Raw genomic sequence first — 16,490 nt, forward strand, 5'->3', positions numbered from 1 at the left:
AAGTGTCCATGTTAACGCACCGTCGTGGCAAGATGGCAGTAGCTCAGGAATGTGCTAATAAAAGTATCAGGGCAGATCATCGAGGGTTTTCTATCTGCAAAGAGAGGAGTGGGGGCCAGATGTACTAAGCTCTGAAAAGTGATAAACTGGAGAGTGATAAACCACCAGCCAATCAGCTCCCAACTGTCATTTTTCAAACACAGCCTGTAACATGACCATTAGGAGCTGATTGGTTGGTTGTTTATCACACTGCACTTTATAACTTTCCAGAGCTTAGTACATCTCCCCCTTGGTGAGATATTGGAACGATCGGCCTCTGTGAGGAAGCTTGGGCAAAATGCGGGCAGGGAGCGGTTTGCGAAACGTACACAAAAGGTTTTTGAATGTTCCCATTTGCTGTTCCTTTAGTGACGTTTCAGTATGTGAGTCCTGTATCTCAGATTTCTCTCTTTTATGTCCTCGGTTTATTGGATTGGACCTGACACCACATTTTCCTGTATCGCGCGCTGAACGTGGGAGAGTTTATTCGCCTCTTAATTGATGCTCCTCATTTCTTATTTCATGCTGATGTAGCCCTTAGACAGTGACCATCCTTACATCTGCGCTGTCGGTGTGAGGGAAGGCTTGTGTACAGGCCTAGGAACAAGCCGAGGACATGGCACAACCAGTCAGGTCTGATTATTACCTCTAGAAGTGGGAACTTTTTGTGTTTAATCTGAGGTCATCTATGTATAATCTGTGTTTGCCGTTACAGTCACAGTAGAGGGAAGGCATTCTGATTTATCGTGTGTCATAAATGTGACGATTTATAAAACGCTGATAGGTGAGAGCGCAGGTTCTTTTCATGAGTTCAGGTAATGCATGGCAGAAAAGGACAGCCGTGTGTGTGAGACCCCACCTGGGAGATCCACCCACCCATTTCTGTATACAGCAGCCCCCTTACGTTTCCCATCAGCCATCTTCCCTCCAGTTTCATAGTGTGACCCATCTACTAAATATTCTCCTTAAAGCGTCCAAGTGGACTCTGATTGTTTTTAGCATATAAGAAGCACTTTCATGGGCTGGGCTTAATGTGGGTTGTATAGTTCATATGTGGAAAAGTCAAAGTCTTTTACAACCTGTATTATACCGGTCTCTGATTCGCCATACAGTAAGCATCAGTGGGATAGTGCAATATTTTGGCACACCACCAGGTGTCAGTGTTCTGTTGGGAATTAATGCAGTCCTTTGAGCTGCTGTGACACAACAGGTCCTGCTCACTGCATGAATCCAGCCATCTCTACAGTGAGACTCTGCAGTGCAAGCCTGGCAAGCAGTCAGTCACCGTGCGCTGCTGGGCGAGAGACATCCCACAGCAGAAAAGCCACGTGAGGCTCTTCCTCCCTCCTTGCAGACTGCGACATGTCCGTTTCTGAATCCATTGCTGACCATGTATATAGAAAATGCATGTCATCATAGGGATCAGTGCTCCCTAAGGCTGTCAAGTTTTTGCTGTGCTTTCCCTTTGTAGTTCAGCCGTGCTGCCACTGGGGGGTGATATAAGGGGCAGGTTAAAGAGACGTCTCCCCCGGTCTCGGACATGGTAAAGGAGGCAGAAATGTGCAACAAATTGCACACAACTGCGTTTAGTCCACGTTACCACCTTCCTTTTCTGTGCCCCCACAGTCCACCGAGGCCAATGCTGTATCACCCCATTTGACCAGTCTATAGTGTAGTGACATGGGAAGGAACCCACCTGAGCAGTATTCAGTATAAACTCCCAGTATTCAGTATTACAGCCATGTCCCTAATAAACTCCTGTCCTGTCCCTCCTGCTGACAGTATGGCGTCCACTCAATGCACTCTCTTGCCGAGTACAGTGCTGCCATAAAACCAGAACTGTTATTGGCTGCTACCTACCTGCAGTAAACCTATAAATTCCTATTGGCTGTGTGGCTTCAGTAGTTGCGGGACCAGCAATGTAACCAGTGACCCCCCCTGGTTGCCTGCAGTGGTTCCTGAGTGTAGCCACATCTGAGAACCACTGCTCTGTCCCATGACATCGGTGCTGGTACCATCGGTACCATACTGCCGGGGCTGGTGCTGCTGATATTTTACATAGTGAATTCCTCTGAAGCGTTAATATAGTGCAGATTACAATTGCCCTAATTGCCCCCAGTTCTTTCAGTTTGTCCATTTAATGGGACCCCTCACCCATTTTTGCATTCATTTCCATTCCAGCAGTCTGCGCGCTGTCTGGGTTAGACTAAGGAAGGATACAGGTTCATTGTTCTGGAACATTTGGCCGCTGAACACACAGTGAAAGGATCACACTTAACACAGGGGTTAATCTCCGGGAGTGGGTTTCTGTTCCCTGCGCCGAGCAGCCGTTTGCCTGCTTTCTGGAAGGCCGACCTGTTCTCCTGCCAAGTGACATCCAGCCTGTGCCGGGAGTGCTGCCAACATCGAACAATGCAACTTTTACACCACGACGGTTACAGCAGTCTCCCTATTGGCTCCTCTGCTCTCGGTTTCCTCCTTTAAGTAAATAAATTACTCCTTTTCCTAAACCGCAGCTCCCCCCCCCCCCCCCCCCCACTGGAAGAATCTTTTTACCGGTGCTATCTGCCAACACTGAAGCCGTAAATCCCTGAAAACCAACCCGTAAATAACCAGGGCATATGATGATTCTACACGCCTCTGCCAGACCACACGTGGCATGTCACAAAGTGTCCCCTCTGTACCCCCTGCTCGCTCCCGCCTAGGCCTTTATGCTTCTGGCTACATCTCACCTGGCGGTGAGGGGGTTAATGCTGAATTTCCTGTGTGAGGTAGAGCATGCCAAGACAGAGCGGGTTGTCACAACACGGAGGCTGTTCCAAGCCCCCCCCCCCCCCTTCCTGCCATGCAGGAGATAAAGTGGAAGACAGTAACACGCGTGTAATTGTGCCTGCAGCTAGTCTCCTCCAACAGCCCATTATAATCAGCCACTTCCCAAGCAAAACACACCGAGAACAGCTGGGGCCGCACTGTGTCAGGGATAGAGAGGCGAGGCGGCTTCTGCCATAGACTGCCCAGGCCGTGGAGAGAGGGGGGCACACACTTCACTGTCTTCCATCATGCAAGATCCGGGGTCACACTCATCAGCATGCCGTCCCCCCCCCCCCCCCCCAACTGACACCTTGTGCAACCCGGCGACGGGGATCATGTCACCAATGAGGATAATGACCGCATTATCTGGATAATCACAGATTAGCCAAGCATCCTTTGGATAATATCAGAATAATAGATTGTGAAGGTATTTTCAGGGATGTTCCCACCACCGCAGGCAGCCTGCAGAAGCGATGGGGGGGGGGGTTTACGTTTTGGGCTGTGTAGCTGGTTTAGGGGGCACAAGTTCACAAGCTCATTTATGGGGTTAATATGATTGTGGAGGCTCAGAGGGGTAGAGTTCAGATTCTATAGGGGCAGATGCAGTGTTGGGAGCAGAGCTGGGTACACACCTGAACGATGTAACGCACGAGGCGCCGGCCGATATAATTTCACTTACAATCATACGATTCCAGAACGCACAATTTTGCAATCTTAGGACTGATCGCGCGGTATATTGTGTCCAATGAATCATTTCTCCTGTATGTCCTGCGTACACACTACACGATACACCAAATCGTACATCGCATCGTCCCGTCTGACATGAAACGGGACGATGTAAGACGTGTAAACGATAGATTGTGTGTACACACTATACGGGGTCGTGCAAATGACCTGAAATTACCAAGATTGCACGATATATCGTATAGTGTTGTGTGTACCCTCTGGATTTGTACATTGCTCATGTGTAAAAGAATTGCGCGCTATCACCCTCTTATCAGAGCTGTACGCCTCTTGTGTAGCATTAGTTTGCTGCAAGTCTTCAGCAAGTGTGTACTTATGTCAGCCTAGTACTAGCTACACAAGGTATTAATGCTACCTTACTGGCGTGTTTTACATCACGCACTGGTCCAAATGAGAGACATTTGAGTTACCACGCCCTTCCCGAGAGTTACCTATATGACCATCCCCTTTCACCACCCTGCTGCATTTCTCTGATCAGAAGTATAGGTGTGATCAAAGCCCATATGACTCCCCATTCATTTCTTGTTGGATAAGACTTCAGTGTAAATATATATAAAAGATTGTATAGCAGGACGGCAGGCTCCCTCTTGGCTAAAGCTAACTCCAGCCAGTAGGGCTTTGCCTATGGGAAGCGGATGTTAAAAGTGACTCCAAAAAATAAACTGGCCTAAATATTACTGAGGGCGAGGCTTAGCGGCCTGTTCTGCCGGTATGTCCATCAAAACCCGCCAATTAGGGGTGACCTCAGAGACTCCACCAAAAAGAGAACAGCGATTCCGCCGGAGGCGGGGTCATGATGCAAATTGTCATCAAACTCCACCCACTTTTCCCCCCCATGGTCTGTTTCTCTTGGACTTAAGGTAAGCCTACAGAATACTTAGTGATGGGGCAGGATGATGGCCTATAAAGGCCATGTACCTACGGGTTCCAGGCCTGAACTCCACAAACATGGGAGCCCGGCTATGAAGGGCCCGCAGCTGGCATCTGATACCCTATGGCTGGCACACTGTGGCAGTCTTCCAGGGGGCACTACGCTCTCTAATGACCCCGAGAGCTCCCGAGATACGGCGTAGACCAGCAATGTTCGGTAACGTCACTGCGCTTTACCAGAAACATTGCCATGTTACATTACGTCCGTCGCCAGCTAAAGTATATATCTTAGATAAGGGGAATACCGTCTGCTTACTACTGCAGCATAAAGATTAAGGGGTCTAATTACTAAGCAGTGTTAGGAGACAGAGTGAAAAGTGATAAGGTGCCAGCCAATCAGCTCCCATCTGTCATTTTTCAAACACAGCCTGTGAGATGGTCAGGAGCTGATTGGCTGGCACCTTATCACTTTTCACTCTGTCTCCTAACACTGCTTAGTAACTAGACCCCTATATATGTAAGTATATAATTATAATGTTATAGAGAGAATCTTGTAACAATGCCTCCTAGATGGGCGGACTCTATACTACCATAAATACGTCCCTGGCTTTATGGGGTTAGTTGTGGAGCCTTTGTCGAGGATCTTCGTCCTGTAAGTGATGTAAGGTCACCGTGTGATGGAACATGATGGCTTCCTGATTGCATCCACTGATTTTCCCAGTTATTTACTGTGCAGATTGCTTGTCCCATGGCCCACTCAGCAGAACTATAGATTTCTTTGCGGTTTCCCTAGCGACAGCCTTAAATGGACCAATATGCCACACGGATGGCAATTTGGTACAATTTGCTGCAGCTCTTAACCATAGACCTACTTATCCTGACCCCTCTGCCCTTGACAGCTCCCTGAAGGTGGCTGGAAGCTGCATCTTTAGTCTTAATTTGAAGAGCTCATTGGCGTTGGTTAACAAGTTAATGCCACGATCATTCTCACAGGCTCTAATTTGCTGTGATTCTTTGAGGACGTGTTCTGGGCATGAAACGTCCCTTACACAGGGGCATGGAGACGACGAGCTCTTATCGGGAGGGACAGATCCTTCTTAATTGAGCTGATGCTCTCTGTATATAAACAGATGGCTTTTTTAAAATCAATTATTCCTCATTTGTGTAACTGGGAATGATTTCCTGACAGATACAGTACCACAGGAGATGTGTGCGTGTGTGTGTGGGGGGGGGGGTCTGCGCTCATCTGCCGGAATAATAACAGCCACCTGGGCATTTCTGGGCTGTGCAGAGTATATTGCAGGAATTCCTTGCGTTATTTCTGCCGCCTAAATAATGACAGTGTTAGAAATAAAGTAACTGCTATGGGCGTGAATGTCATAATGGAATATTCTGTCACTTTTATAATTCATTTTATTCTTGATTTATTTGAAAGACTTGTTGCAGAAATAGACAAACAAACCATTATTTTTGCAAACTTTTAATATGGCGACTTTCTGTTTGTTAGTGTATTGTAATGCGTATTACGTCTGTTTCAGCGCTGCGGCCAGTCAGGTTATGAGGGCACGTAGGTGGAAGAGACGGCGCAGGTTGCTCTGATGCTGAATAAGGAGCGTGGAGATCGGTTTCTGCAAATGATAGCTCAGACTAGATGGGTATCCTGACCGTGACGCCACTAGCGGATTACCAGTTTAAACTGGAGCGGCAAAGGGCATATGGCAGTATAGCTGTGGGTATGATTATATACGAGGGTCTATGGGTGCTGTATATGCTATATAAATGTCGTCATAGAGAATGAATGTGTTTACGCTCGTTACTGCAGACCCAGCAGTGTGAGTTTCTCTAGTACTTGACACTGGAACGGAGAGGCGACAAGCCTCGTTGCTGCTGCACGTGATGTGTAAAGTGCATTTGTCTGTGCAGGATATTATACATAGCTCAGCTCTCGTACACAGTGAGTAAATCTCTAAAGAACAAAGGTTACCAGCTGCTCAGTTTCCCCTCTCTCTCTCTCTTAACTCTCGCACAGTCGGAGGACATCATTGCATTTGCCTTCATTTTGCTGCGCTGGAGCCCGTCTCTCGGGGGTTAACGTGCTTTTCTGCCAGCAGCTTAGCCGTAATGTGCAATTTGGGTCAGATTTCACAGGGACATTAACATACACGCTGCCACACACCAGCCAGCTGCCTGCGCTGTAACGATAAGTGCGGAGCGCGGCCTCACTGCACCTCTTCAACGCGCTCTGCGTTCAATGAGGCGGATGCAGCCAGGATAGTGGGTGATGCTTGGATGCATCAGGGAGTCACAGAGGGAGCATTATCCTCACGTCCCCCCCCCCCCCCCCATTCCGCGCCTCCCGTGGTAAATGTAGAAGCGATCTAAATATGTATGACTGCATTGGTGTACTTGCGCGCACCAATATTCTGAGCCAGCGCAGCGCCAATATATTCACATGAGCAGCTTCGCAAATGGGCGTACGTTCAATTCTGCCCCTTAATATCCAGGGTGATATCAACGAGTTTTATTTTGTCGTAGAACTGAACCTAGAACTCATTTCGCTATCCTCTATGGAGTTGTAGGAACTAGACCTTGGACACGCCACTGATTACAGATACTGGTTATTGTTAGATTATAGGAAGATGCAGAACATGGCTTATTATCGCACCTGTGGAGTGATATTCCCTCTGCTCTGTATATTGTTATAGATGTCAGAGTATTTGGGCTGTATGTGGTTCTTTAGTGGCAGTGACACAGTTTGGTGCACCACAATATTCTGTGCACAGGTTCTAGAGTCTGAGCAGATCACTACAATTTGGATTTCTTAGATTATAATTTATTGAAGGGTGATGAGCGGGACCCCAGTTATACGCTGTACATTTATCTCCCCTGGCTGCTATGACTGCCAGTAGATACTGACGACTCGCTGTCTTGTCTTACAGTCCAGCACTACCTCCCGTATTTCCGGGCCCGGTCGCAGCACACCGCAGCTGAATGAACTTGAACAAAGCTTCAAAGCAAGCAAAGACCCGCCGACTCCTTGCTGGGAGAGCTGCTCTGATGTGACGCGTGCAGAACAAGGCACTGCAAGTAGGTGGCGCCGTGTGCATGATAAATTTGTATACCGATGTATGTAAAGTTGTAATCCGGTAATGTGATATATCTTGTAAGACCCTACCCTGTGGGAAATTCCTTGACGTGTCACCATGAGATGCTAGTGTGCTGTGCTGCGTGGAGTATCTGTTCTGCAGTAGATCGCAAGGACGTATAACGTGCTTTCTCCCTTTGGATATATCGGTCACAGGTCACACGTTGTTGTGCTCATTGCTGGACAGAGTCACATGGCTGGTGAGTCCTCCCGCACGCAGGACACACACCTTAGTCTCCAGCCAGGACCAGCAATACAAGTAGGAGATGTATAGCTTATATCCGCCCAGTGTAATGTAGATTTGGGGTCTGATTCCACTAAGCGGCACACGGATTCCCCTATCGCTCACAGGTGGAGCAGCCATTTTGCATACAGTCACACAATATCATGCACATTACTGAGGCATGAGGCACACTCAGGGCAGGAAACGGCTGTCCGCACTGAGCGAGGGACCTTTCTGAGCTACAGACATTGCGTCTCTGGTCCACAGGTTCCTGCTACAATTTGTGAGTACCCTGGACAGCTCCCCTAATGCTCAGCAGAACATGGAGGTTTGGCAACGCTCCTATTGGTAGAGAGTAGAGTGTTGCATGAATGCAGCCAGTGTGAGGCACCTATAGACGATTGTGAGGCACCTATAGACGATTGTGAGGTCACCTGAGTAGAAAGATTAACAGGAAAATGGCACCTGAGGCCCAAAAATTTCCCCCCCCCTCCCCCATATTACAGCAGGAACATGTCTTTTGTATGGATAAAAAAAATGAGGGCACCAAAAGGCATAATATACCCGCATTAAAGACAGCGCCTCTCGGCGTCAGCGGTGCCTGTGCATTCCTTCCATCAGATGCAATTTGTTAGTGCTGGCATCATAATCGAACCATTTGCAGATGCCCACGACCACCCACAAATAATAGCGTCTGTGTCACGGTCTGCGTGTGTGTGTGGGAAAACGCCGTTACTGCTTTGTGCCATCTCTACAACGCCTATTCCCTCCCCCAGCTGCCGTCCCAGATGTGTAAGTGGCAGGATCACATAAATCTGCATAGGCACATGTGCCCCTGGGTTATACGCACAGCGATTTCATGCACGGTACGGAATGGAACTGGTGTAGTACTCGCTCTGCATAACCCTCACAAGGGAATACAAATCTGCTCATTAAACCTTATACCAGGGATGAGGCCAGGAATGTAGGGTCCGCGTATGAAGTGTAACAGCCAGAAATCTGTCCCTGCTGTAGGTTGCAGCATAGAGCACTTCACTTGCTGCTGCTTAGCCTGAAGGGCAGGACAGGTGCTGCGCCAGCCCCCCCCCCCTCCTGATCCCAGGCAGGTGAGCTTGTTCTTCTGTTATTGGGAGGATCCGGGCTCTGGCCGTCTGCCAGCTGCTGCTCCTATTCTCGCTGGTTGCTTAGTGTGAATCTGGGAGATAATGAGGTGTATCACCTGTGTGAGCGTGAGGTCAGCCCTTACCTGTACAGCAGCTGCTCTGCTAACACCTTACTGATCCTTCAGGATGCAGAGGTAGAAATGATCCTCGCAGCAATGCTAATAATCACTACGGGCTTCAGGCTTATAGAAGTCTTGTTTAAAGCTCGATAGAAACCCAGACTTGCCAGCGCTATATTGCTCAGAAAGTAAGAAGTGGGTGGCATATAACTATAATATACTATAATGTAGTTTTATTATTTTTTATTTCAGGGGTCACCAAGCCAAATAGATGCAACATGTGTATATAATGTATATGTAAAAGCTTCCATACAGCGAGAGGTGATACAAGGGGTATTCGTTAGTTAGTTCTACCCCTCCGATGCTTCTTCCATCATACCTGGCTTTCATGTACAGCTGCTGTGCTGGATCTCAGCCCTTCCAGAAAAAGCAGCGCTAAAGATGATTGGCTGGGGGCTTGGCTATGTGAAAATGTCCGCACCCAACGAATGGCGGGGATCCAAGGAGCCCCCTCCCCCAAGTTACATAGAGAAGAGGTGGGATTGGGTTCAATACTGTTAAAAAATCAATAAATCCATTTAGGTGTATTGACATTGTAGTTGTCCTGGTTATTTAACAGAATTCTAATCCTCGTCCAGCGTTAGACTACGAGTGGCTGCAGGCTTAGAGACAGGAAGTCTGATCTGCACAGGAAACGCATTACGTCCTAGAAGTACCGTTATCCACGGCGCCCTCTATTTATAGTTCCGTGATCTGCCAAAGTAAAATCCTGATGAGGTGCGATGCAGCCACAGCTGGGATTTCACACGAGATCGGGAACTTAGACTCAGAAACATGTAATGAGGGAGTTCAGTCTGAGCAGCGGCATACCCCTGATTACACTGGCAGATTTCAGCATTACTGGCAGGGTGCCCCCAGCGTCCTCTCTACACTCATGTATGTTTCATGTTATGTAATAACGCTGCCATTTACATAATGAAGTGTCTCCTTGGCAGCTCTGCATCTTCCTGTGTACCCTTCCATGGTTAAGCTGCCCACACTTGCACAGATACAGATTTGCCTAATAGCAGGGATCTATGATGCATTATGTGTCTGTCGTGTTATTCACACTGCCCAATCAGAATTGGATCAGCGCTGATTCGGATTTCTGATTGGCCAGGACTGAAATCGTTCTGGTCAGCAGCTGCAGTCTGGCCGAATCTGCGGCTGCCATCGTTCCACATAAATGGGGCCTCTTGTGTTCTAACCGTTCAGCTGGTGCGTGATCACACCGTGTATCATTATATATCCTAGCACTTCCACAGGCGCTAAATGATCATTACCCGCAATATTATAGCGTTGCGCCTTGTCAGGAAGCGTTGTTCAGGTCCTGGGAGGGTTTTCGAAACTTTGTTGATCTGCGCTTGCTTTTAATGCGGTGCGTATGAGCCGTAAGTGCTACAGACAATCTTAGATTAAGGGGGAGATGTGTCAAGGCTTGGAGAGAGAGAAAGTACCAACCAGTCAGCTTCTAACTGTCCTGATACAGGCTGTGTTTGAAAAATGACAGAAGCTGATTGGTTGGCACTTTCTCTCCCCAAACTTTGAGACATCTCCCCCGATGTATTTTTCAGCCATGAGATATTAGAATAATGATTATTACAAGTCATTATTACGTATAAATGGATATACGTTTAGTAACACGAGTGGGAGAGAAGACCTTTTATTTAAACCATTTAACAATATACTTTATTACATTAACACTGGCTTCCTACAGCGCTCTAATGGTTAATGCTTACCTAGCGAGCCAATGTTGTCTGAGATATTAACATATAATGGGCATGATGCCCAAGGCGACTGGATTGGCGTGATTGTGGCCGCCTAAGGATCACTTGGCGTGCAGTTTGGCAGGAGCTGCCATAGCAGAGGTTGCTCGCCCCTTGTTTAAATCCTGTTCTGGTCACAGGACATCGGCCAGCGATACAACGGGGAGCACATAGTATCACTAACAGCATCTTATTGCTGGAAGATAATTTAGTTTGCAGAGTTTCACTGCTTAATGCTGATAGAGACGTCTGGTATCTATCATCTGTGTAATATCAGAAATTGACGGAGAGGTTAAGTGAGGCTGATGCTCCAGCTGGCACAGGGCTGCCAGAGTAACCTGCGTGGGGAGCGGAGCCCGCTGCCTCCCTGCTTCCATGCCCTCCCCTCCTCTCTTGGCTGGGAGAGGGAAAACGGTCCTAATTTGCAGTCAATAAATTAGTGGTTGCTGCGAGTCAGAATCAGCGCCAGGCAGACAGGCGGTCAGGACGTGGCTCAGATTCGGAATCTGCTCTCGGAGGAAAGGGGGGAGAGCAGGGAGAGAGAAAGCAGCGAGGAGCTGCGTGTGTCTGTGTGGGCACAGCAGGAGCCGGGGCTTGTGTGGTAGAACTTAGTCTAGCCCTTTCCTGCACCCTAAGTATACGGCAGCATCCTCCATGGAGGGATACAGCAGGGGATGGATATCCAACCAACTAGGTGAGTTTGTCAGAAGGGGAGGGACGTGGGAGGCGGGAATGGACTGGGGTTGTGGGATTGGCTCGTAAGAGGGGGAAAAGAGTTTGAATGGAGCATCCACCTATCTCCACCCCCTGCGCTCCATTGGTGCGATGACCAAACAGTGAGGCAGATATGGTTTTATATTGTGAATTGCTGCATTGAGATTTACCTTAGATAGATGTTGTTGTATATTGGCACAGTGCCTGTTTATCCTACTTATCCATCTGTTTCCAACCCTTTCCCACTCTTCCTGTGGTCCTCCGATCAGTCATCCCCCCTCCCCCAAACACCGCCAAGGTCAGTCTTCAGATCCTTCTCTGTAAGTTCTCCGCATCACGTCAGTGCCCGACCTGGTGTATCCACCCGATGGCATCCTCTGTCACTATATCAGAGTGCTAGATCCTGATCTTCTCTGAGGTGCTAGAGCACCCCTCCCAAACCCTGCCTAGTCCCTATGTCTCCTCTGCTCCCAGTCCCTTACATTGCACCATTCCTCCCTACAGTCCCTCTCTATAATCTTGTCCTGCTTCCTGCTGTGTCCCTCTCATTCTCAGTCCCTATGTCTAATCTTGCCCCTCTTCATGGCATAATCTCACAGGTGTCGGTGATCCCGTTCCTTCAGTGTCAGTCCCTGTCTGTGATCCCAGCCCCACTGTGTCAGTGCCTATAATTACGCAGTCTTGTTTAATTACTGTTTTATTCCCAATTGTAAAGTGCGGCAGAATATTCTGGTGCTGTACAAGTAACTGATAATAAATATCTGTGATCCCCTCCCGCAGTGTCAGCCCATATCTGTGATCCCCTCCCGCAGTGTCAGCCCATATCTGTGATCCACACCCCCCAGTGTCAGTCCCTATCTGTAATGATCCCTTCCCCAGAGCTAGTCCTTATTAGTTATCGCCTCTCGCAATGTCGGTCCCCATCGGTGATCCCCTCTCCAGGTGTCAGTCCCTACCGGTGATCACCTCCCCCAATGTCGGACCCTACCGGTGATCCTTTCCCCTGGTGTCAGTACCTATCTATGATCCCCTCCCCCAGTGTCAGTCCTTATGTTAAATGATCCCCCTCCCCCAGTGTCAGTCCTTAGGTTTAATGATCCCCCTCCCCCAGTGTCAGTCCCTATCTGTGATCTCCAGTGTCAGTCCCTATCAGTGATCCTCTCCCATAGTGTTAGTCCCTATCTGTAATGATCCCCTCCCATAGTGTTAGTCCCTATCTGTAATGATCCCCTCCCCCACTGTCAGTCCCTATCGGTGATCCCATTCCATAGTGAGTCCCTATCTGTAATGATCCCCTCCCCCACTGTCAGTCCCTATCGGTGATCCCTTCCCGCAGTGTCGGTCCCTATCTGTAATGATCCCCTCCCCAAATGTCAGTCCCTATCGGTGATCCCTTCCCCCACTGTCAGTCCCTATTTGTAATGATCCCTTCCCCCACTGTCAGTCCCTATTTGTAATGATCCCTTCCCGCACTGTCAGTCCCTATCTGTAATGATCCCATCCCGCAGTGTCAGTCCCTATCAGTGATCCCATCCCGCAGTGTCAGTCCCTATCGGTGATCCCATCCCGCAGTGTCAGTCCCTATCGGTGATCCCTACCCGCACGGTCAGTCCCTATCGGTGATCCCTTCCCACAGTATCAGTCCCTATCGGTGATCCCCTCCCGCAGTGTCAGTCCCTATCTGTGATCTCTCTCCTGCTGCGCCTGTGGTTCCCCGTCATTACTCCCTGGCTGCTCCTGTGATCCCTTCCCGCAGTGTCAGTCCCTATGGGTGATCCCTTCCCGCAGTGTCAGTCCCTATGGGTGATCCCTTCCCGCAGTGTCAGTCCCTATGGGTGATCCCTTCCCGCAGTGTCAGTCCCTATGGGTGATCCCTTCCCGCAGTGTCAGTCCCTATGGGCGATCCCTTCCCGCAGTGTCAGTCCCTATGGGCGATCCCCTCCCGCAGTGTCAGTCCCTATGGGCGATCCCTTCCCGCAGTGTCAGTCCCTATGGGTGATCCCCTCCCGCAGTGTCAGTCCCTATGGGCGATCCCTTCCCGCAGTGTCAGTCCCTATCTGTGATCTCTCTCCTGCTGCGCCTCTGGTTCCCCGTCATTACTCCCTGGCTGCTCCTGTGATCCCTTCCCGCAGTGTCAGTCCCTATGGGCGATCCCTTCCCGCAGTGTCAGTCCCTATCTGTGATCTCTCTCCTGCTGCGCCTCTGGTTCCCCGTCATTACTCCCTGGCTGCTCCTGTGATCCCTTCCCGCAGTGTCTGTCCCTATCGGTGATCCCTTCCCGTAGTGTCTGTCCCTATCGGTGATCCCTTCCCGTAGTGTCTGTCCCTATGGGTGATCCCTTCCCGCAGTGTCAGTCCCTATGGGCGATCCCTTCCCGCAGTGTCAGTCCCTATCTGTGATCTCTCTCCTGCTGCGCCTCTGGTTCCCCGTCATTACTCCCTGGCTGCTCCTGTGATCCCTTCCCGCAGTGTCAGTCGCTATCTGTGATCTCTCTCCTGCTGCGCCTCTGGTTCCCCGTCATTACTCCCTGGCTGCTCCTGTGATCCCTTCCCGCAGTGTCAGTCCCTATGGGTGATCCCCTCCCGCAGTGTCAGTCCCTATGGGCGATCCCTTCCCGCAGTGTCAGTCCCTATGGGTGATCCCCTCCCGCAGTGTCAGTCCCTATCTGTGATCTCTCTCCTGCTGCGCCTGTGGTTCCCCGTCATTACTCCCTGGCTGCTCCTGTGATCCCTTCCCGCAGTGTCAGTCCCTATGGGTGATCCCTTCCCGCAGTGTCAGTCCCTATGGGTGATCCCTTCCCGCAGTGTCAGTCCCTATGGGTGATCCCTTCCCGCAGTGTCAGTCCCTATGGGCGATCCCTTCCCGCAGTGTCAGTCCCTATGGGCGATCCCCTCCCGCAGTGTCAGTCCCTATGGGCGATCCCTTCCCACAGTGTCAGTCCCTATGGGTGATCCCCTCCCGCAGTGTCAGTCCCTATGGGCGATCCCTTCCCGCAGTGTCAGTCCCTATCTGTGATCTCTCTCCTGCTGCGCCTCTGGTTCCCCGTCATTACTCCCTGGCTGCTCCTGTGATCCCTTCCCGCAGTGTCAGCCCCTATGGGCGATCCCTTCCCGCAGTGTCAGTCCCTATCTGTGATCTCTCTCCTGCTGCGCCTCTGGTTCCCCGTCATTACTCCCTGGCTGCTCCTGTGATCCCTTCCCGCAGTGTCAGTCCCTATGGGTGATCCCTTCCCGCAGTGTCAGTCCCTATGGGTGATCCCTTCCCGCAGTGTCAGTCCCTATGGGCGATCCCTTCCCGCAGTGTCAGTCCCTATGGGCGATCCCTTCCCGCAGTGTCAGTCCCTATGGGCGATCCCTTCCCGCAGTGTCAGTCCCTATGGGTGATCCCTTCCCGCAGTGTCAGTCCCTATCTGTGATCGCCCTCCTGCTGCGCCTCTGGTTCCCCGTCATTACTCCCTGGCTGCTCCTGTGATCCCTTCCCGCAGTGTCAGTCCCTATGGGCGATCCCTTCCCGCAGTGTCAGTCCCTATCTGTGATCTCTCTCCTGCTGCGCCTCTGGTTCCCCGTCATTACTCCCTGGCTGCTCCTGTGATCCCTTCCCGCAGTGTCAGTCCCTATCTGTGATCTCTCTCCTGCTGCGCCTGTGGTTCCCCGTCATTACTCCCTGGCTGCTCCTGTGATCCCTTCCCGCAGTGTCTGTCCCTATGGGTGATCCCTTCCCGCAGTGTCAGTCCCTATGGGTGATCCCCTCCCGCAGTGTCTGTCCCTATGGGTGATCCCTTCCCGCAGTGTCAGTCCCTATGGGCGATCCCTTCCCGCAGTGTCAGTCCCTATGGGCGATCCCTTCCCGCAGTGTCAGTCCCTATCTGTGATCTCTCTCCTGCTGCGCCTGTGGTTCCCCGTCATTACTCCCTGGCTGCTCCTGTGATCCCTTCCCGCAGTGTCAGTCCCTATGGGTGATCCCCTCCCGCAGTGTCTGTCCCTATGGGTGATCCCTTCCCGCAGTGTCAGTCCCTATGGGCGATCCCTTCCCGCAGTGTCAGTCCCTATGGGCGATCCCCTCCCGCAGTGTCAGTTCCTATGGGCGATCCCTTCCCGCAGTGTCAGTCCCTATGGGTGATCCCCTCCCGTAGTGTCAGTCCCTATCTGTGATCTCTCTCCTGCTGCGCCTGTGGTTCCCCGTCATTACTCCCTGGCTGCTCCTGTGATCCCTTCCCGCAGTGTCAGTCCCTATGGGTGATCCCTTCCCGCAGTGTCAGTCCCTATCTGTGATCCCTTCCCGCAGTGTCAGTCCCTATGGGTGATCCCTTCCCGCAGTGTCAGTCCCTATGGGCGATCCCTTCCCGCAGTGTCAGTCCCTATCTGTGATCTCTCTCCTGCTGCGCCTGTGGTTCCCCGTCATTACTCCCTGGCTGCTCCTGTGATCCCTTCCCGCAGTGTCAGTCCCTATGGGCGATCCCTTCCCGCAGTGTCAGTCCCTATCTGTGATCTCTCTCCTGCTGCGCCTCTGGTTCCCCGTCATTACTCCCTGGCTGCTCCTGTGATCCCTTCCCGCAGTGTCAGTTCCTATGGGCGATCCCTTCCCGCAGTGTCAGTCCCTATCTGTGATCGCCCTCCTGCTGTGCCTCTGGTTCCCCGTCATTACTCCCTGGCTGCTCCTGTGATCCCTTCCCGCAGTGTCAGTCCCTATGGGCGATCCCTTCCCGCAGTGTCAGTCCCTATCTGTGATCTCTCTCCTGCTGCGCCTCTGGTTCCCCGTCATTACTCCCTGGCTGCTCCTGTGATCCCTTCCCGCAGTGTCAGTCCCTATGGGCGATCCCTTCCCGCAGTGTCAGTCCCTATCTGTGATCTCTCTCCTGCTGCGCCTCTGGTTCCCCTTCATTACTCCCTGGCTGCTCCTGTGATCCCTTCCCGCAGT

General features: G+C 50.9%; 1 protein-coding gene across 1 annotated transcript in view; it reads left to right on the top strand.

Moving 5' to 3' along the window:
• The window catches only part of GSE1 (Gse1 coiled-coil protein), a 439,204-nt gene that overhangs the window by 130,341 nt on the left and 292,373 nt on the right, over nucleotides 1–16,490 (top strand). The window contains exon 2 of the mRNA XM_088448022.1: nucleotides 7,404–7,551. Within this exon, the coding sequence (XP_088304148.1) occupies nucleotides 7,404–7,551 (148 nt within the window). The remainder of the gene's footprint in view (nucleotides 1–7,403; nucleotides 7,552–16,490) is intronic.

This window comes from Taudactylus pleione, unplaced genomic scaffold, assembly GCF_031769625.1.
Source record: "Taudactylus pleione unplaced genomic scaffold, aTauple2 ptg000447l, whole genome shotgun sequence".
NCBI classification, from domain to species: Eukaryota; Metazoa; Chordata; class Amphibia; order Anura; family Myobatrachidae; genus Taudactylus; species Taudactylus pleione.